Here is a 22,003-nt window from a genome sequence, read left to right as displayed (position 1 = left end):
TAAAAGCTCTGACAATCAAGCTCTATATTGTGATTATCTGTGCATACACATTTTATATACACTCAAAAGCCTACTTGTTCATGTAGCAAATAACATAATCAAATAAATGAAGGAAACTGACCTTAATTTAGTCTTTCCTAACAAAGTATCCGCAGTATGAGGTCCATTGTCATCAGTTGTATGAGGAATACTATCATGTTTAAACGTTGAATAAAACTCAAGAGGCATACTCAAACGGTAGTATGTCATTTCAGTTATGCAATTCTGAGTGCCAAACGTTTTATGGGTAACTTTTAAACAGGGTGGACTGTCTACAGTTCCATCTATTCTTGTTACCTAGAAAATAAGATTCTAATTTTAGTTGGACATTTATTTTTCGCACTTTGTAAAGCTCCACAAGTTTTATTGGTATTCAGCATTTCAGAAGTTTATAAAAATACAGTGCACTGAATTCCAGTTAATTGGGCCATCAGTTCATTGGGGCAGCTGCTTATTTGGGACAACTCTTAAAAAACAAAAACTGATCAAGAAAATAGCCGGGATTCCTTTATTTGGGACACTATGCCACTTAAATGGGTTAGGGGACTGTTGTCGAACAATTTCTAACTAGCATCGGTCATGTGCACTTATGTAGCCATTAGATACTATGCTGTGGTCAGTTGCATGTGTTTGTGTTCAAAAAGCAGTGATTTTTGTCACTGATAGTTGGCAACAAATAAGCAGGAAGACAATTCAGAACTGCCCTGCTCATAGTGGTTTCAAGTATTCAGTCTTGGAGATGCCAGAAACTGCTGGGTCTAAAAATGAAAATATTTCACTACTTCAACATGTGAGGAAATTATGAAGAATTTGGAGGTATTGACAATCATCTTGAAAATTACATCGAAAATGAAGATTTGGAGGATGCAGTCATCAAAAGCATTGTATCAAAACACCTATTTTGCTAATTTACAGTCAATCAAAAGAACACAGCAGCATACACTGGATGAATTCCTCCATTGATAACTATTTGGAACTAGTAGATAGTTTTAAAGTACTGTAGTAGTATTTCGAAGTTGGCTCTGGCATATTGGGGAGATGAAATACCATGCTGAGATCCAACAGCCAGGAAGGTGGTTCTGCAATGCTCCATGGAGAGTGAAAGGCATGACGAGGTACTGAAGTAGTCATGGTCATCCACTGCAACCAAGGAAGATCCCAGTGTGACGACTGAAGCTGAGAGAGTGGAACTGTCCCAGTGCAATGGCTTTTCCATTTTAAACCGTTCCCACACAGATTTACTGCCATCATCTGATATGACAGATAACCACCACCACAGTATTGGTAGTGCTCTAATTTGTTCTATATTTCATTTAAGAACATAATTTGCTACTCAGTTGAGCTGTAATTTGTAATTTTTATATCTTTCAAACTATTTCCATGAAACTTTGTCTAATTGGGGCAGCTGCTTAATTGGGCCAAAATGTACTGGTCCCAATGTGTCCCAATTAACCGGAATCCACTGGGCATAGTCAGTATATTCACAATTAAAAGATAATGGCTATAACGCTAACACAGAATGTGATCATTGATATAAATTATAAACAGAAGAGATTCTGTAGATGCTGAAAATCTTGGGTAACACACATAAATATTGAAGGAACTCAGCAAGTCAGACAACATCTATAGAGGGAAATAAACAGTCGATGTTTTGGTAGAGACCTTTCAGGTTTAGAAAGGAATTGGGCAGGTCAGAATAAGATGGAGGGCGGAGGGAAGGGGGGAAGGAGTACAAGCTGGCAGGTGATAGGTAGGACTAGATGAGGAGGAAGGTTGTGGGTGGGTGGGTGGGTGGGGGAGGAGGATGAACTAAAATTCTGGAAATGGATGATTTAAGAAGCTGGCAGTGGTGAACCACAGTGACGTTCTGCAGGCTATGTACAATACTTCTAAATATAGCTCTTTTGGATTACTCTCACTGCAATCTGCAGTATGTAATTTTTCTTCAAGCAATGTACTTTTAAATCAACATAATGATCAACAGATTTCACGATTTTCTGAAGAATTCGATATCAACCAAGCAGGCACGGCACCACTAGGTGGATGAAAGTTCATCTCAATGTCCAGAAGTGAGGCAGGAGGGGATGACTCTGAAAAGCAAAGGGATGAAGCCCCCTGTACTCAGCATCTTGTTAGCAAATGTGCAGTTGCTGGAGCCAAAAATTGAGGACCTGAGGGCAAGATTGCTGTATCAAAGAGAAATAAGAGATTGTTGTGTTCTATGTCTGAGCAAGACATGGCTTTATCCTAGCACACCAGACACATCAGTCAGACCCGAGGGCTTCTCAGTTTACAGAATACATTGAACTCTTCATTTGGAAAAGGCAAAAGGTGGAGGTTTGTGTTTAGTGATAAGCTCTCAGTGGTGTTCTGTTGTGGCAATTTCGTTGAATCCATATTCCTCCAACCTTGAATACCTAATGGCCAGATGTCAGCCATTCTATTTCCCAAAGGAGTTCTCCTCGATCATCCAACTGCAGTTTGTATATCTCCAGAGGCCAACTATAATCAAGCCCTTGAGATACTGCATAATGCCGTCTCCAAACAAGAAACAGTTCACCCGGACACATTTCAAATATTAGTTGGGGACTTCAACCAGGCTTGTTTGAAGAAAACCCTGCCCAAGTACCACTAGCATATAACCTATAGTACCAGAGGTCTGAACACACTAGACCACTGTTATACTGAGATTAGGAATGCCATTGTTCCATGCCCAGACCACATTTCAGTAAATCAGATCTCTTGGCTGTCCTTCTACCTGCGTACAAGCAGATACTACAGAGCAAAGCTCCAGATGTTAGGACAACAAAGACGTGGTCACAGGAGGCAGATAATCGGCTAAGGGATGGCTTCGAGATAGTGGACTGGGCCATGTTCAAGGCTTCATCTGTGGATCTGAATAAATACACCATGGTTGTTATGGATGACTGTGTCCCTTCAAAATGATTCATGGTCTTTCCCAATTAGAAGCCCCGGATGAACCATGAGATCTCCAATCTGTGAGGGCCAAATCACAGGCATTCAGGTCCAGTGACCAGAACAGTTACAAGAGGTCCACGTACAATCTCCAGAAAGCCATATCACCGGTGAAGTGGCAAAACTGGATCAACAAAGGATGCTCACCAGCTGTGGCAGGGCTTGAATACCATCACCTCTTCTTATAAAGTTAAATCAAGAGACATAGGCGACTACAGGGATTCACTTCCAGATGAGCAAAATGCATTCTGGGCTCACTTCGACCATGAGAACATGGAGGAGCCATTACAAACTCCCACAGCCCCCGATGACCCTGTGATTTCAGTCTCTGAGGCCAATGTGTGAGCAGCCTTCAGGAGAGTGAATCCATGAAAAGCATCCGGCCCAGATGGGATACCTGCCCGAGTCCTTAAAATCTGTGCCGATCAACCAGCTGGAATCTCCATGACTCTTTAAACTCTTGTTTCAGCAGTCTGAGGTACCCACCTGCTTTAAGCAGGCTTTAACTACACCAGAGCCTAAAAAGGACGTCATCAGTAGCACTTACATACATAGTGATGAAGTGTTTTCAGAGATTGGAGATGAAACATATCAACTCCTGCCAGCTAAGTGATTTTTTGGATTGACTCCAATTTGCCCATAGGAATAACAGGTCAATAGTGGATGCCATCTCACTGGCTCTTCACTCAACCCTGGAACATCTGGACAGCAAAAATACATATATTAGATTGATCTTTATCGACTACAGCTTGGAATTTGATACCATCATCCCCTTAAATCTAATTAATAAGCTTCAGGACTTTGGCCTCAATACATCCTTGTGCAGTTGGATCCTCGATTTCCTTACTTGCAGACCCCAGCCAGTTCGAATTGGCAACCACGTCTCCTCCACAATCTCCAACAGCCACGGGGGCACCACAAGGCTGTGTGCTTAGCCCCCTGCTCTACTCACTTTACTCTCATGACTGTGATGCTAAGCACAGCTCCAATGCCATATTCAAGTTTGCTGATGACACGGTTGATGAATCAGCATATAGGAGGGAGATTGAAAATCTGGCTGAGTGGTGCCATAACAACAAACTCTTACTTTATGTCAACAAGACCAAGGAGCTGATCATTAGCTTCAGGGGAAGGAAACCAGAGGTCCATAAGCTAGACCTTTGAAAAATAAGTTTACTTTGAACTTTAGAAAAGGAAGGGGCTGAAGGAGGAGGAACCTAATAGGAGTCTAATATAAATTAACTAGATTGTATACTTTATGGCATGCAATGAGATTCGGAATTGCATTAACACAAATACCAGTGGCGTCAGGAAATATAAACCGAGCCATATATTATCTCCTGAGTTCTGACAGCATCATGTAGAGAAACAGGATCCTTGGCTCAGTGAGTCTGTAGAAACTATTATGCACTCACCATTTCAATCTCCCCACATTCTCATCAGCTGCCCCACCTTGTATTCCTCCCGACACACTTATTAATCTACCATTCTGCATGTCTTTGGGAAGAAATAAGAGCTCGCAGGGAAAACCCAAGTGGTCACAGGGAGAATGTGCTAATGCCACTCAACAACATCCAAGGACAGAATTGAACTTGGCTTTCTGGAGGTACCAATGTGCTGCCGGAGTAGAGGTTGCGGAGAGATTATGGGCAGGCTAGAAAGGTGAACAGCTCAGCAGGACCCTGAAAGCAGATGTCCTGCTGGACTCATGACCCTTTTGTTGCAATTCACAGACAGCAACCAGCATCGCTGACTGCTTGACAAAAAAAAATTCAAGGGTGGTGGGGTGGTTGCAGCCTGAGACACAAACACAAGTTCCAGCAAATTGGTGGGAGGGAAGACAGAGGAGAACGGCTGGTTTTTGAAGTGGAAAGTGGCTAGAGGGCAGTATGGAGAAGGGACCACTGGGCTTAAGAGAAAGTGGCGTCAGTCATAGAATTTGGAAGAGGGGATGTTAATGAAATATCCCAGCTCTCCCTAAAGGCCAAAGATTCTCCACTGTTACTGCGTACACCTGTTAACCTTCCTACCCAACAGCAGGTACAGGTTCTCAAATTGAAATTTTGATTGTCCCTTTGCTTTCATGGCTGGCTGGTGGAGTAGTGGCATCAGCGCCGGACTTCGGAGTGAAGGCTCCCGAGTTCCTTGCACGCTTTTCACCCATGCTGGGTTGAGTGTCGAGCTAGCAACTCAGCCTCGTAAAAATAAGAAAGCCTGCTAAAAAAACGCCATCACAACGGTGTCCCGATGATTCCACTCAGAGATAAGGGCTTTCTTCTTCTTCTTGCCTTCATAGGTGCTGTATGACCTGATGAGTTTCTCCTGCAGTTTGTTCTTTTTACTTTAGTTTACAGCATTCTCTTGTGTTTTTAGGGAATTTAATTGGAAGGAGCTAATATTTAGGTAAACAATGCCACAGTAGGTAAAAGGTTCAAGGAAATTGCACCTTTCTTAAATGATAATTTCCTTATATTGACCTTTACCCATAATACAGGTGATTCCCACATCACTGACTGATTTTCAGGTAACAGAAATTTGCCTTTACAGGGCTCACAAATCACTTGCCAAAAATTTAAGCTATGGAATAAAATTTGCTCTCATGGGATTTACATAAATAGTGTAAGTACAAGATATATGTTTTTCAACTTGCATTTTTTAATGGAAAACCATGATAAGGACTGATTTCTAGCAACAAAACCCCTCATAATGCACCTGTGAATTTGATTGCCCTTATTACAATAGATTAAAACTGCAGACCGGTAATTCTAAAATCCTTTATAAAGTTCTCAATTACCAGATTACTTAACACTGCACCACAAATGGAAATAGATAATACCATTTATGTCATTTTACCTATTTTTAAAATTGCACTTAAAAGCCAAAAAATTGAAAAATGTTATGAAAATATTGTAGCGAGTGCAGTCTTCTTTGCTGCTTTATGTTGGGGGAGCAGTATCGGTGCTGGTGATGAAAAAAAACTAAATAAACTCATCAAAAAGGCTAGATTCGTCCTTGGCTACAACCCAGGCTCTTTTGAGTTAGTGATGGAGAGGTCATTAAACAGTTATCCATTATGGACAACCTCTCCATGACCTACCGAATAAACAGCAGAGCTCCTTTTCGAACAGACTCATTCAGCCCCACTGTTACAAGGACCATTACAGAAAATCTTTCCTACAAAATGCAATAAGCATATCCAACAGTTCATCTCTGTGCAACAGGAGAACACATCACAGTACAACAGTCGCTGCTTTATTATTTTATACATTATTCTTGCACATTGGTACATTATTATGAGGTGTATTATTGTTCTGTACTTTATTAATAGTTAAATCTGCACACTGCTAAGTGTGTTTTTAAATGTTGATGCTGTAATGAAAGAATTTCCCATTTGGGATCACTAAAGTTATTATTATTATTATCATTAAATCCACTTAACATACTGCAGGCTGTTCAGGTTTCAGAAATTTAAAAAGAGTTGTAGTCATAAATTAACATTTTGAAACACGAAAAGCAAAACATCTGCAATATTTGAATTATTCTAGTCAATTGACTCCATAATGTTCTGTTCACTTCAAAAGATACTGTTCGATTAATTACCACTGCAGTTGTTACAGGAAGGCCATATAGTCAGGCATTGAGGTAAAGGAGCAATTTAAATTCATGAAACCTTGGTGGTTATTGGAATAATGCAGAAGGATTGTGCAATTTTTATTTAGAACTGTGCATTTGTTTATGGTGACCAATGTTTTTTTATTTAAAACAAGATTATTGTGATGGATCTTGGAATATATATATATATAGATAGATAATATAATCAGAATACGATTTCATGAGAAACAATACCCTGTACCTTACCTCAATATGGTTGTGATCTTTTGGCACAGGGACAAACTGAGGTAGACGTTTACTGAACCACATGGCTACATCACGGTTCATGTTCACTGAGAAAGGTTCAAAACCCTCCTGTAAACCACACATTGTATAATACTTGAAAGTGGTTGCATCCTTTCCAAAATTCATTCGACCTATCTGAGACAAGCCCAGACAACAAATTGGGATTAAACCTAGAAAAAGATGGAAGGGAAAAATGAATGATACTTATTTTACATTTGTTTTTAAAAATATTCTTAATTCTCCTGCATTAACTGATTTGGATATGGAGGATCAATCAAGCTGATCCTTCTTATCCAAGGGCCTTCTTTGAGGCAGAGTGTAAGATGAGTGAAGGCCAGGTCTCAGGACATGGACTCTAATCATCAGTGATGTTTAAAAATAGCTGGAAGTGTATGAACTATTATTTTTATTGTAATATACTTAAAGTGATAAAGAAAAACAAGCAGTTACATAGCAATAATGTTTACTCAGGGCTGGCGAATCCTTTTGAATTAGTGGGGTTCCACTACATACACTGCCACTGCTGGTGTCGAGATAAGGGCCTAGGCTATTACACCAGTGCTCCATTGCTGTACTCAGTGGCAAGACTGGTATTAGACCAGGAGATTAGAAGCACCAACACAGAAGTCAGAGACAAGCCGACACACAAGGAGGACATATTCAGTAATTCTCACTGGAGCACTCAGCAGAGATAACTACGAGCAGGCTCGCAAACTTAAATTCTGTGATTAGAGCCATTAATTTTAATAAATTATGGAAGGTTTTTGAGGAATGAATAGAAAGAGGATGAAGCCACTCAGTCATGTGGATTCAGGGAAAAAATGGCCTCAATTTTCTGGCTTGTTTAATTGTCTTACTGTCATTTTCCAGAAAATAATTTTCTGGTGTATTTGAGTTGCTAACAATGAGAATCAAATTTTATCAAAAATACAGGAAACAGGTATACTTCTGGTTTAAAATAAAACCCTTGCAGGCATACAAGGGAGGCAACGTTGACTCAGACCATGAAAGGCCTGCGTCGGGCATTTTCATGCCTTACAAGGCGCAGGTTGGAAGTTTGTGTGGGACGCCACTCCTCACACAGACACTAGAGCAGTGTGTGGTTAAGTGCCTTGCTCAAGGACACAAACACGCTGCCGCAGCTGAGGCTCAAACCAGCGACCTTCAGATCACTAGATGAATGCCTTAACCACTTGGCCACGTGCGATGGAAATTCAACATTAATTATAATGATTTTTATTTTTATAACATATTTCACATATGGCAGCAACGATCATACATACAGTATGTACTTCTGAAGTCTCTTTGTATCTGATTCTGCTTAATCTCTCATATGTAACCATAAGGTATTTCCATCAACCTGTTGGCTACAGAAGAATTCATTACCATGTAATTGAAATTGCCAAGCGTAAATGTTAACTTACCCTCTTCAACATCAAAATCTGTGAAAGCGAGTTCTGAGCCACTGTTAGTGATGAGAAGTTCTCCATTTAGAGTGAATATCATTGATTTGTCATTCATATCAATCATGCATCCGACCACATCACCAGGCTGCCAAGTACGGCCAAAATAAACACTGCCTCGGTGCCAGAACTGAGCCTGGAAAAGATAAGCAGTACCCTCAAGAATTTTAGTTTATCACTGCACAGTCATGACTCTCACCCTTCTTCCATCAATCTGGTAATCAGATTTGCACATCTGTTTCAGGAATGAGGGGCCTATTATGCAAATGATGTAGCCTACCCAATACAGATAACTAAGTGTAATGAGAGCATTAATGCTGGGAATGTTGGATGTACACCAAGGCCCTGTGTACTCGGCAAAAGAAACTGATCACTCATAAATTATTCACTCTCCTGGCCCATTACCATCCCCTGCCTCAACTACAAAAGTGTTGGTGTGTGCCCTCTTGCTTTATTTGCCTCCTCAGAACCCATAAAATGGGAGTAGAAGCAAATCATCAACTCTGGTAACATACTGTAACATCTTCTTCTCAGATTGTCCCTCAACCCCAGGCAACAGTCTAAGAAAAACGTGTGTATTGAATAATACCTTAAAATTTATGCACCACATTTCATTAATTACTGTTGGAAATAAAAAGTCTGATGTAATAAAATGATTAACTTTGGGATTTTTAGCCAACATCTTTTGTCATTGCAAACTTGATGATGCATTATTAAAAAAGCAGAATGAGGATTAAATCAGAATTGCACCAGAGTCTCACAGAACAGGTTGCACATGACTATGCCAACAGGGAGGAAAAACAATTATAGTAATAGTTCAATAATCATTTTGATGAAGAAGTAGACAAATGCTGCCCCAATGATAAACAAGTTTTCACCCAGCCAGTGGGAATACCCAGGTCTTTCTGGCCGCAGGTTCGGAGAACAGTACCAATATTGTAGAACCCACATTCATTTAAATACATTTAGGCTAGAGATGAAGGAAAAGGAGCAGGAGGTGGCGATTTGGCCCTTTAAAACTTGCTCTGCCATTGATCAAATTCAAGGTAGATCCTCCACCTGGGCACCATTTCTCTCAATTTCCAAAAATAGATTAATCTCGTTTTGAAAGAACTAAATAATTGAGCCCAACAGCTCTCCAAGGTGGACAGTTCTAAAGAGTCACCACCCTGTGTGAAGCAGTCTCTCCTCAGCTCAGTCCTAAGTGGTTTGTTCTCTATTCTGTCACTGTGAACTCTGGCTCTGGTCTATTCAACCAAAGGAAATATTTTTCTTGTTGAACCCTGCAAGAATTTTGTAATGTTCAATGGGATCTCTTGTTCTTCTAAATGATAAAAACTACATTCTTTAATATTCACCATCATTGCATACGATATCCATGGTTGCTATGTTCCATGATAAAGAGTAGAATGCTGAGAGACTTTGGACAATGTCAAAGAGTACAGATAAAATAATTTTTCTCAGGAATTTTTCTTGTGCTTTTTCGTCTCATGGATGTTGCTAATTTTTTTTTCCCCAAGGAGGTTCCACTCTTCTTGTCGTTCTTGACAAAAAGGTAATGAAGGGATTCAGTGTTAATGAGGAAGAAACCAAAGCACACAGTTTCGATCTATCAATACTCACAGAGAACCTGATTTACACATGACTCAGGAGGAGCTTCTCTTAAAAAGGAAGAGTGTAGAATTTGGCCCAAATAATTTATAATTCATTTAAATTAGAAGCATTTCTCTGCCAAAGGGTATTCTGTGCATGAATACCTTTAACTTTTATGTCACAGGGCATTCCAGTCTGTACTGATGATATTATTAACATCTGTTAGTCAGCTGTGCAACAGTTGACAGCAATTGCGTCAGCTCTGGCATGAGCACACGGTGCAATATGAAAAGGCTTTAAAGCATGCAGAGTGGCAGTAATTCCCCACATCTAAAGAATGATTAATTGTAATTATTGGCTGCATGCGCTCACCTGCATAGATATACACCTCATGATGCAGCCGTGCCTGGGACAGACTGCAAAGTTTTTACTTCTCAAGTAAACCTTAATTTTGCTGTGTAAATCCCAACAAATACCAACGTTTTCTTGGAAGCTTTCTATGAAAATCTCTCAGCCACCACTTACTAACCAGGCTTTTCAGATTAGATGCAAATTAGTTTTGGTGAAAGGTTTTCTCTTTAAATTTGCTGATGAATTTTAAATTACTCAGCAGTAGCCTGCTAAAATTCTATCTAGGAATTGCCCTTGATTATGCTAACATTAGCACGTTTTTCATCAGGCAAGCGCCAACTGCAGATCAGTGTACTCCAGTACAGGATTTTATCTTGCTGAAAACCTGTTTTTTAATCTGTATATCATTAAATTGCCAACTGAACAGTTACTTCTTGACAATCAGTGTCAATCCCTAAAGTACGTGGGGTGATTGATAAGTTCGTGGCCTAAGGTAAAAGTAGTCAATTTTAGAAAACCTAGCACATTTATTTTTCAACATAGTCCCCTCCTACATTTACACACTTATTCCAGCGGTCGTGGAGCATACGGATCCCTTCTTTGTAGAAGTCGGCGTCTTGGACCTCTAGAAGTGGTCCACAGCAGGGGTGATTGATGTTTCTGGCCTAAGGTAGAAGGAGATGAGTGATACAGCTCTCGTTACATGTTCATGCAGTTCAACTCTTTGAGTGATTATGCAGTAAGTTTGAAGTTAATATCTCATCTCCTTCTACCTTAGGCCACGAACTTATCAATCACCCCTCGTAAAACATCAGATTATTTTATTGTATGAGAATTTAGGTCTTTGTATTTTATCTTGCTGAAAACTTAGGATTCAATATCTAACCTTTGAACAGGCAATATTTGATGTACTTCAGGTCAAAATTTTATCTTGCTAAATACCTATGCTTTAATATCCAAGCCTTTTAATAGGAAATTGAATATTTACTCCTCGACAATCATTAATAAAAACAATAATACCGTAAGGAAGATAGGAGGATAACACTTTAACTAGAGTTTGAATTGGAATTTGGGCCTCTAAAATGGAACCTAACAACTGTAAGTAAATAGTTTGTGAGAGCATGGGTATGCCTGGGGAATAATTCTTAAACCTGCTTCAATAAATGAATTAAGCTGAAGAATATTCTGCTCCAAACATTATTTATCTGAAAACTAAACCAAAACTTAGATCTTAAACAAGTTGATAGGTAATATAACATAGGTAATATCAGGAGATATACCAACCTTACAGCCATTAAAAGCAAAGGCATTTCTGTCAGCACCCAGCTCTACATCAGGTCTGCATGCTGGTCTTGCCCATCCAACACGCATTTCTCCTGCTGTCACCACCTCAAATTCAAAGTACCACTTTCCCGTCTTGACTGCAAAGGTCTCCTCCACTCGAAAGAAACGGAGTCTATCGACGGTAACTTTTTCCACAGTTGCACCAGCTTAAAATATAAAAATACCAAAATATTTCACATTAAGTAGCTGGCAAGAACAAAATTTCAAGTAAATAAACATTTTAAGGAAATATTCAGTGAAGGGTATTTAGACCCAATGGGACAAAGTATAACCAGTAGTCATACTTCATCAATGCTTTCACTCTGTCGATCCTGTAGGAATTCTGTGTATTATTAATGAGATCACATTTCATTCTTCTAAACTCAGGAAAATATCTGAATTCTGCTGAAAGATCATTAATCTCAAACTTTAATTCTGTACTTCTTTCCACAGATGTTATCTGACTGTTGAGTATTTCAGGCAGTTTATGTCCTTACTTCAGATTTCCAACATCCACAAATCCTTGAATTTACAGTTTATGCTCAGCCTTCTTACTTTCTCAACATTGGGGAAAACCGCTTCTGTGAAGCAATATGGTGAACTATTGTTGTACACTCTCTATTTCATGTTCATCTTTTCTGCAGCAAGATAAAACCTGCCACACAATTTTCCGGGGGTCTTATCAGAAACCAATAAAATTGCAATAAGATGTCTTTACACTTGCTCTCAAATCCTCTTGCGACTTTTGCCTTCCTCATTGCTGCTGTACTTACACTACATCCACTGGCTCCACCTACTTATCCTGCCAGGTACAATGCCAAGAGCCTATGTTGAGTCTGCCCAATTATTATTTTTTACCATGCCCTGTATCCAGTTGGCAAATAGTAAATTCTAGCATTTTCCCTGATACTAATATTCGTCCTCTAACTGGTCTTCAGTTCAATGATTTGCTCTCCCTCTTTTCTTAAACACTGGGATAATATTTGATACTTCCATTCTATGAGAACTATTCAAGAGTCTATGGAATTCTGTAATTTGATAACAAATGTATCCACCATCAGTACAGATAGCTCTTTCAAAACTTTTGGCTGTACAGCGTGTTATCAGATCCTTGGCATTAATTGGCTTTCAGTCTCATTGGTATCTCTGGCACTATTTTTAACTCTTGCTCATTTCTCTCAGCTTCCCATTGATGGAAAAACAAAAACAGAGAATGCTGGAAGAATTCAATGGTTCAGACAGCTTCAGTGGAAAGATGTTAACATTTCAGATTGAAGACCATTTTGTACATCTGAAGACATCTCTGATTCACAAACTGTTAAGGCTGATTTATACTTGTGTGTCAACTCGACGCAGTAATCTATGCAAGTTGCGAGCATTTATTCTTGCGCGTTGGTGTGTCTGCGTCGCTCTGCAATTCGGGCATGTCGTGTATGTGCACACACCTGCCCGTGAAAGGCTTCATGGTCATGGTAGTCTTTCTCAGGGTAAACAAGTTTAAAGTGAGCATCTTTTTTCATAAAAGCGAAATGTGTCCTCCATAATTTCGGAGGTCTGTAAAGCTTTATGGAAAGCACTGCAGCCAGAGTTCCTTCCTTGCCCTTAAGTCGGCCAGTGGGAAGCTATTGCAGCGTAGGAGGAAATGCGATGCTACCAAGCGGACCAATCACAGTTGTTGCGGTCTGCGTTGCTGTGACACATAGTTACATTTTGGGAGAGGTGCACGTCAGGCTACGGCGTAGGGATCTGCGTAGGGTTCGCAGCGATGCTGTACCTACGGCGTCAAATTGACGCACAAGTATAAATCAGCCTTTACTCTCCACTATTTTAAAAGGCTCTGAAATTGTCCCAGTCCTCCAGAATACTCTCTGTTGATGACCCTGTTCCTTTAAACAAACATACTATTTAATAACTCATCTTATTTTCTCCAGTCCTGCTGAAGGGTCTCAGCCCAACATATCGACTGTACTCTTTCCCATAGGCAATGCCTGGCCTGCTGAGTTCCTCCAGCATTTTGTGTGTGTTGCTTGAATTTCGAGCATCTGCAGATTTTCTCTTGCTTACTATTTAATGTCTGCTCTTTGCTGTGGGTGGGCCATTCTTCTGACTTCAGGGATTATATTGGTTTAGAGCGACATACTAGTTATTTAGATGCTTATTGTTTCCAGCATTTCTCTTTTCACAACATCAGAGCATTTACAGCAGGCAGGGCCACCACTCAGTATGTCAAATCCACATTGGGTTCAAGTATAAGGAGTACATCTCATTTCATCCCCCATATGGGAGGGAGGAGAAGATGGCAGCGTGACGCAGCTCGCAGCGGCCACTCCTGTGGTGGATGTCTGTTATTTGTCAAGTAGGGTGCTGTGCACAATCCTGATTTGATGGAGATGGACGTAAGAGCATGGAGGAACATCTGGTGAAACTTCTGAAATGCCTGCTTCACTGCTGCTGCTACTGTGTGGTTCAGAATCTCCGGAGGGGGAAAGCCCCAAGTCCTCGGCTTTGCTTGTTGCTCGGCGGCTGGGGTGGGGTCGAAGCGCTCGACAGAGGATGGTGCTCAGAGAGGCTTTGTCGGAGGCTCGAAGTTTTCGGACGGACTCAGAGTCTGCTGCGGTCGGGTGCTTCCAATGGTGCTGCATCAGCAAGTTTGCGGCGCTTGGAGGTTCATGGCAGGGAGAGTTTCTCCCTTCTGCCGCCTGCATGAGATGATGAGGCTATCAAGACTTTGAGACATTTTTTTACCATGCCCATGGTCTGCTCTATATCAAATTATAGTATTGCTTTGCACTGTTGTAACTATATGTTATAATTATGTGATTTTGTAAGTTTTAGTCTTAGTTTGTCCTGTGTTTTCTTGTGATATCATTCTGGAGGAATGTTGTATCATTTTTTAATGCATCCATTTCTAAATGACAATAAGCGAGGACTGAGTGTCCTCATAACCTAATTTAATCTAATCTAATCTAATCTAATATGTTCCTCAGAGACCTGCAAATTCTTTCTTTTAGGATGTTTATCCAACTCCCATACAAATACTGTACTTGAATCTACCTCCACTACCACCTTTGAAAGTGCATCCAAAACCCACTCACTGCAATGAAAAAGAATCTTTTTCCTCACCTCATTTTGCTGCTCTTGTCACTTATTTTCCAGCATCTTCACTATATTGGTTTAAAATATTTTACAGTTTTATTCTTTGTACTTCAGGTTCACTTTCTTCAAATATGTTAAAAAACTTTAACGATGGGCTGCATTTTCTTTTTTACAGAATATTTATTTTTCAAGATGGCACTGATGAAACACTATGATGCTTTACAGGCAGCTTACAAAACTTCTAAACTACTCTCACTGCAATCTGAAGCCTGTAATTTCCCTTTAAGTAATGTACTTTTGAACTGTCTTAATGAACTAGAAATTTCACGATCTTCTGAAGGACTCAACGGATTTAACTCTAAGAAATGCAGGTATGGAACCTTTAAGCAGACAAAGGTACATCACCATGGCTGGAAGAGGAGAGGAGGGGAGGATTCACAGCCAAACTAAAACACCAGGGTATGAAACTTCCTCTACAGAGTACCTTGTTAGCACATGTACAGTTGCTGGAGAACAAGATTGAGGACCTAGGGCAAGATTGCTTCATCGGAGGGAAATGAGGGATTGCTGTATTTACGGACACATAGCTCACCCCACACACACCATATACATCAGTAAGACCCAAGGGCTTCTTGATACACTGGATGGACCTGACTGCTGATTCGGAGAAGGCAAAAGGAGGTGGTCTGTGTTTCATGATAAACTCTTCATAGTGCTCGAACAGTGAGCTTGCCAGACCCTTGTTTCCCCAACCTGAAACATCTGATGATTAAGTGCATATCATTCTACCTACCTAAAGATTTCTCCTCCATGATCCTAACCACAGTTTACATTCCACCAAAGGCTGATGTTAAGCAGGCACTTGATGTATTGAATAACATGATCAGCAAACAAGAAGCAGCCTACCCAGATGCCTTCCAAATGATTGGCAGGAACTTCAGTCAGGCTTGCTTGAAGAAATCTCTCCCCGATAATCATCAACATGTCACCTGCAGCACCAGGGGTCCCAACACACTCGACCACTGTTATACTACAATTAGAAGTGCTTACTTTTCCATCCCTAGACTATATTGTGGGAAACCTAATCATCTGGTTGTCCTTCTACCTGCATTCAGGTGGAGGCTAAAGAGGAAGACACCAGAGGTAAGGACAACAAAGAAGTGATTGCAGAGCCCAAGAAGCAGCTATTGCATTGTATCGATTCAGTGGACCAGGCTGTGTTCAAGGACTCTTCAAAGGATCTAAACAAATTTGCCACAGTTGTCACGGACTTTATAAAATAGCTGTAGGTAAGTGTGTTCCCCTCAAAATCATTCAGTCTTCTCCAACCAGGAGCCCTGGATGATCCATGAGATTCACAATCCGTTGAGGGCCAGATCAGTAGAGTTCAGCTCTAGCAACCTAGTAAAATACAAGCGATCCAGGAATGACATCCAGAAAGTCATCTCACATGCGAAGTGGCAATCCCAGACCAAATTTGAATCATTGAAGGATATTCGTCAGCTGTAGCAGGGCTTAAATGTTATCAAGTTAAACCAAGATATGTAGGTGACAACAAGTTTTCGCACCTAGATGAGCTCAATGCCTTTTATGCTCGCTTGACTGTCAAAACATGGAGGCACCTTCATGACCTTCCACAGCCACATGGACCCTGTGATTTCAGCCTCTGAGGCCGATGTGGGAGCATCTATCAGGAGGGTGAACCCACAGAAAGCATCTGGCCCAGACAGGTTGCTAGCCGAGTACTAAAATCCTGTGCTGATCTACTCGCTGAAGTGTTCATTGAAATCTTAAACCTCTCACTTTGACAGTCTGAGGTACCCACCTGCTTCAAGCAGGCTTTAGTTATACCAGTACACAAGAAGAATGTGTTATCCCACTTCTATAACTATCATCCAGTGGCACTTACATCCACTGTGATGGAGTGCTTTGAGAGGATGGTAATGAAACATATCAACTCCTGCCTGATAAAGCAATTTGGATCCACTCCAATTTGCCTACTGGAACAACAGGTCAACAGTAGGTGTCATCTCTTAAATCAACTCTGGGCATCTGGACAGCAAAGATACATATATCAGGATGCTCTTCATTGACTACAGCTCAGTATTCAATACCATCATCCCCTCAAAACTAATCAATAAGCTTCAAGACCTGGCTTCAATACCTCCTTGTGCAACTCAGTCCTTGATTTCCTCACTTGCAGGCCTCAGTCAATTTAAATTGGCAACGACATCTCCTCCATAATCAGCATTAGCACAGGTGCACCACAAGGCTGGGTGCCTAGCCCCCTGCCCTAATAGATTTATACTCATGACCGTGAGGCTAAGTACAGCTCCAATGCTGTATATTTAAGTTGCCGGTGACATCACTGTCATTGGCTAAATCAAAGGTGGTGACAAGACAGCTTATAGGAGGGAGATCGAAAATCTGGCTGAGTGGTGCCACAACAATAAACTCTCACTCAATTTCAGAAAGACCAAGGAGCTAATTATTGACTACAGGAGAGGAAACTGGAGGCCCATGAGCCAGTCCTTATCAGGGGATCAGAAGTGGAGAGGGTCAGCAACTTTAAGTTCTTTGCTGTTATAATTTCAGGGGTTCTATCCTGGGACCAGCATGTAAGTGCCATTACAAAGGCGACATGGCAGCACCCCTACTTTCTTAGTGGTTTGTGTAGATTCAGCATGTCATCTAAAACTTTGACATACTTCTATAGATATGTGGTGAAGAATTTATTGACTAGTTGCATCACACCCTGGTATGGAAATACCAATATCCTTGAACAGAAAAACCTACAAAAGTAGTAGGTACAGCCCAATCTATCATGGGTAAACTCCTCCCCACCAATGAGCATATCTGTATGGAGCTCTGTCACAGGAAAGCAGCATCCATCATCAAGGACTCTCACCATCCTCACTGCTGCCATCATGAAGGAGGTACTGAAGCCTCAGGAACCACACCACCAGGTTCAGGAACAGTTATTACCCCTAACCATCAGGCTCTTGATCCAAAGGGACTAACTTCTCTCAACTTCACTCACCCCATCATTGAACTGTTACCACAACCTATGGACTCATTTTCAAGGGCTCCTCATCTCACGTTCTCAATATTTATTGCTTGTTTATTTATTTATTTATTTATTTACACCGTTTGTTGTCTTTTGCACATTGGTTTTGACCATTTTGTGTGTGGTCTTTCATTGATTCATTTGTGTTTCTTTGTATCTACTGTGAATGCCCACAAGAAAATGGATCTCAGGGTAGTATATGGTGACAGATACAATATGTTTTTTGATAATAAATTTAGTATGAACTTTGAAGTTTATATTTGGCTATTTCTATTCTTCTTTTCTCTTTAATGATAAATGGCAATAGAGCCTCCAAATAATTTAATCTATTCTTTACCATTCTTTGTTTGTCCCAATTATTTGTGGAAGAAGTGATTTTAAGATAATTTTACAAACAGCTGTGAATTAGTGCCAGGGAAGTGATTTTCACAGTGACTAAAATAGTTGGCTTCAGTGCTTGTTTTGACCATTTTATACAGTCTCATATCATCTTCATTTTCTGCTGCCTTAAAATCCCAAGAATATTTCTGCTTACATACAGCAGACAGGAAGTGAAGAGTGGGATATTTGCACTGGCCTGGATTTCCTAGGGCTTCAAAGTAGCCAGAGTCTTGGTTTAGAGAGGCACAATAGGCTGGATAGTGATTGGAAATGCCAGTACTTTGCCATTTAGTCACAGTTGGCAAGAGACTTAGCTGCTGATATCATTAGAGTTAAAACTCCAAGCTTACTGATAAATTCAGAAGGCTGTTTTGGCCAGGTTGCTTGGCTGCTGACCTTCTCGTGGAAGCTAGATCCAGAACATGATCTGATACTCAATGATTTCCAAGCAGATTGTCGGGCAAAAGATTAGAAGGCAAAGGAAAATGATGTTCTTCGAAAATTGAGGTAGAATGGTAATGGTGGTAATGTCAACGGATTAAAAATCAAAGTTCCGGACCTTTGATGAAAACATGAGCTCAAATCTTACCGCAGCTGCTGGTGAACTTAAATTCAAGTCATGAAGTAAACTTGGAATTTTAGTCAGTAACCTAGTCTCAGTAAGAATAAGCGTAAAATTACCAGGTTGCTATAATAAAACAACTTTCTTCACTAATAACCTCCAGGGAAGATAATCTGCCTTTTTACCCCGATGATGATTGAAGTCAATATATGAATCCGAAGTAGCAAAAGTTGTGTACTTGTTTTATGTCTTCCCCGTTTATTCTCAGCCTGCAGCTAGGATTCTCCTCCTTTTTGGATATCACCATACATTCTGATCCAAAAAGGTTACATCAACAAATCAAGAATATCACTAGTAAAAAGCTCCTCTGTTCTTCAGGTGGATGTTTGAAAGCAAGAGACGGTACCATTATCATGGAAAAAGATGAGATTATTCAGGAATTGTTTGAAGACGATCGAGGCAAAAAACTAGAAATGAAGAAAAACGTTGAAGGTCCAAGTATTTTAAAATCTGAAGTTCATAATGCAATAAATAGGATGAAGAAAGGAAAGGCAGCAGGTCCTGATGAATTAGTAATAGAACAAATTATCACCCTTGAAGATTATGGAATTGAAAAACTTACTGATTTAATCAATGACATTTATGAGACTGGAATAATACCAGAAGAGTTGAAAAAAAAAATTCAGTATTTATCACTCTTCCTAAGAAACCTGGAGCAATAGAATGTGAATTACATAGGACCATAAGTTTAATGAGTCATATCACCAAGGTACTTCTAAGAATTTTGATGACAAGAGCTAAATGTAAGATACAAGCTGAAATAGGGAAAGAACAATGTGGTTTTGTGAAAGACAAAGGTACAAGAAACACAATATTGATGTTAAGGATACTATCAGAACGAGCTATTCAAGTGCAAAAAGATTTGTTTGTTTTATCGACTACACAAAAGTATTTGATAAAGTGAAGCACAATAAGTTATTTGAAATATTCCAGAAAATTCTAGATCTAGATTCGAAAGACCTCCGCCTAATCAGAAATCTGTACTGGGAACAAACTGCCCTTGTAAGAATAGATGGAGAAGTGAGTCAGTTTACAAAAATCAAGAGAGGCGTTAGACAAGGGTGTGTTTTCTCATATTAACTATTAACTATTAGCCATATTAACTATCCCTGAAAGGAGATGGTTTTCTAAATGTGAGTAAATCTTATTGCTAAGAAATTTCTCCAATAATTTCTTGACCATTGATATAGAAACATAGAAAACCTACAGCACAATATAGGACCTTTGGCCCACAAAGTTGTGCCAAACATGTCCTTACCATGGAAATTACTAGGCTTACCTAGAGCCCTCTATTTTTCTAAGCTCCATGTACCTATCCAAAAGTCTTTTAAAAGACCCTATCGTATCCACCTCCACTACCTTTGCCGGCAGCCCATTCCACGCACTCACCACTGTCTGAGTAAAAAACTTACCCCTGACATCTCCTCTGTACCTACTCCCAAGCACCTTGAACCTGTGCCCTCTTGTGGCAGCCATTTCAGCCCTGGAAATAAGCCTCTGACTATCCACACAATCAATGCCTCTCATCATCTTATACATCTCTATCAGGTCACCTCTCATCCTCCGTTGTTCCAAGGAGAAAAGGCCGAGTTCACTCAACCTGTTTTCATAAGGCATGCTCCCCAATCCAGGCAACATCCTCGTAAATCTCCTCTGCACCCTTTCTATGGTTTCCATATCCTTTCTGTAGTGAGGCGACCAGAACTGTACACAGTACTCCAGGTGGGGTCTGACCAGGGTCCTATATAGCTGCAATATTACTTCTCGGCTCCTAAATACAATTCCACGATTGATGAAGGCCAATACACCGTAGGTCTTCTTAACCACAGAGTCAACCTGTGCAGCTGCTTTGAGCGTCCTATGGACTTGGACCCCAAGATCCCCCTGATCCTCCACACTGCCAAGAGTCTTACCATTAATACTACATTCTGTCATCATATTTGACCTACCAAAAGGAACCACTTCACACTTCCCTTGGTTGAACTCCATCTGCCACTTCTCATCCCAGTTTTGCATCCTATCAATGTCCCACTGTAAACTTCTGACAGCCCTCAACACTATCCACAACACCCCCAACCTTGATGTCATCAGCAAACTTACTAACCCATCCCTCCACTTTCTCATCCAGGTCATCTATAAAAATCGCAAAGAATAAGGGTCTCAGAACAGATCCCTGAGGCACACCACTGGTCAACGACATCCATGCAGAATATGACCCATCTACAACCACTCCTTGCCTTCTGTGGGCAAGCCAGTTCTGGATCGACAAAGCAATGTCTCCTTGGATCCCATACCTTTTTACTTACTCAATAAGCCTTGCATGGGGTACCTTATCAAATGCCTTGCTGAAATCCATATACACTACATCTACTGCTCTTCCTTCATCAATGTGTTTAGTCATATCCTCAAAAAATTCAATCAGGCTCGTAAGGCATGACCTGCCCTTAACAAAGCCATGCTGACTATTCCTAATCATATTATACCTCTCCAAATATTCATAAATCCTGCCTCTCAGGATCTTCTCCATCAACTTACCAACCACTGAAGAAAACTCACTTGTCTATAATTTCCTGGGCTATCTCTACTCCCTTTCTTGAATAAGGGAACAACATCCTCAACCCTCCAATCCTCCGGAACCTCTCCCATCCCCATTGATGATGCAAAGATCATCACTAGAGGCTCAGCAATCTCCTCCCCACTTCCCACAGTAGTCTGGGGTACATCTCATCCTGTCCCAGCAACTTATCCAACTTGATGCTTTCCAAAATCTCCAGCACATCCTCTTTCTTAATATCTACATGCTCAAGCTTTTTAGTCCGCTGCAAGTTATCACTGCAATCACCAAGACCCTTTTCCATACTGAATACTGAAGTAAAATATTCATTGAGTACTTCCAGCCCACCATTCTGTAATTGCCATAATAATATTTGTATTCATTTAATATTTTTATTTACAAGTATTGCAGACATTATTTGTTTATAATTACAAATGAAAAGAAAACAGCTTCAATTTTATTTATCTTTACTTATATCTTACTCATTGTGATTCAGGTAGCTGGTAGAGACAGGGCCAACACATATCTAATTGTCAAAGACTCTCAAGGAGTTTCAAGAGTAGCACATTCTTACTATGCTGCCAGTGCCAAGTTTGTGCCACTTGAGGCTGGGTTATTTCAGTCCCACATGACTGCCCATC

The 22,003-nt window shown here is 40.4% G+C and overlaps 1 protein-coding gene across 9 annotated transcripts in view; it reads right to left on the bottom strand.

Moving 5' to 3' along the window:
- The window catches only part of ryr3 (ryanodine receptor 3), a 380,840-nt gene that overhangs the window by 221,921 nt on the left and 136,916 nt on the right, over positions 1–22,003 (bottom strand). For all 9 annotated transcript variants that reach the window (XM_063051027.1, XM_063051036.1, XM_063051064.1 and 6 more), the window contains 4 exons: positions 11,604–11,809; positions 8,337–8,511; positions 6,874–7,082; positions 122–336 (listed from right to left, as the gene is read on the bottom strand). In XM_063051027.1, the coding sequence (XP_062907097.1) occupies positions 122–336; positions 6,874–7,082; positions 8,337–8,511; positions 11,604–11,809 (805 nt within the window). The remainder of the gene's footprint in view (positions 1–121; positions 337–6,873; positions 7,083–8,336; positions 8,512–11,603; positions 11,810–22,003) is intronic.

This window comes from Mobula hypostoma, chromosome 1 (genome assembly GCF_963921235.1).
Source record: "Mobula hypostoma chromosome 1, sMobHyp1.1, whole genome shotgun sequence".
In the NCBI taxonomy this organism is placed as follows: domain Eukaryota; kingdom Metazoa; phylum Chordata; class Chondrichthyes; order Myliobatiformes; family Myliobatidae; genus Mobula; species Mobula hypostoma.
This window is presented reverse-complemented; position numbering and strand designations above follow the sequence as displayed.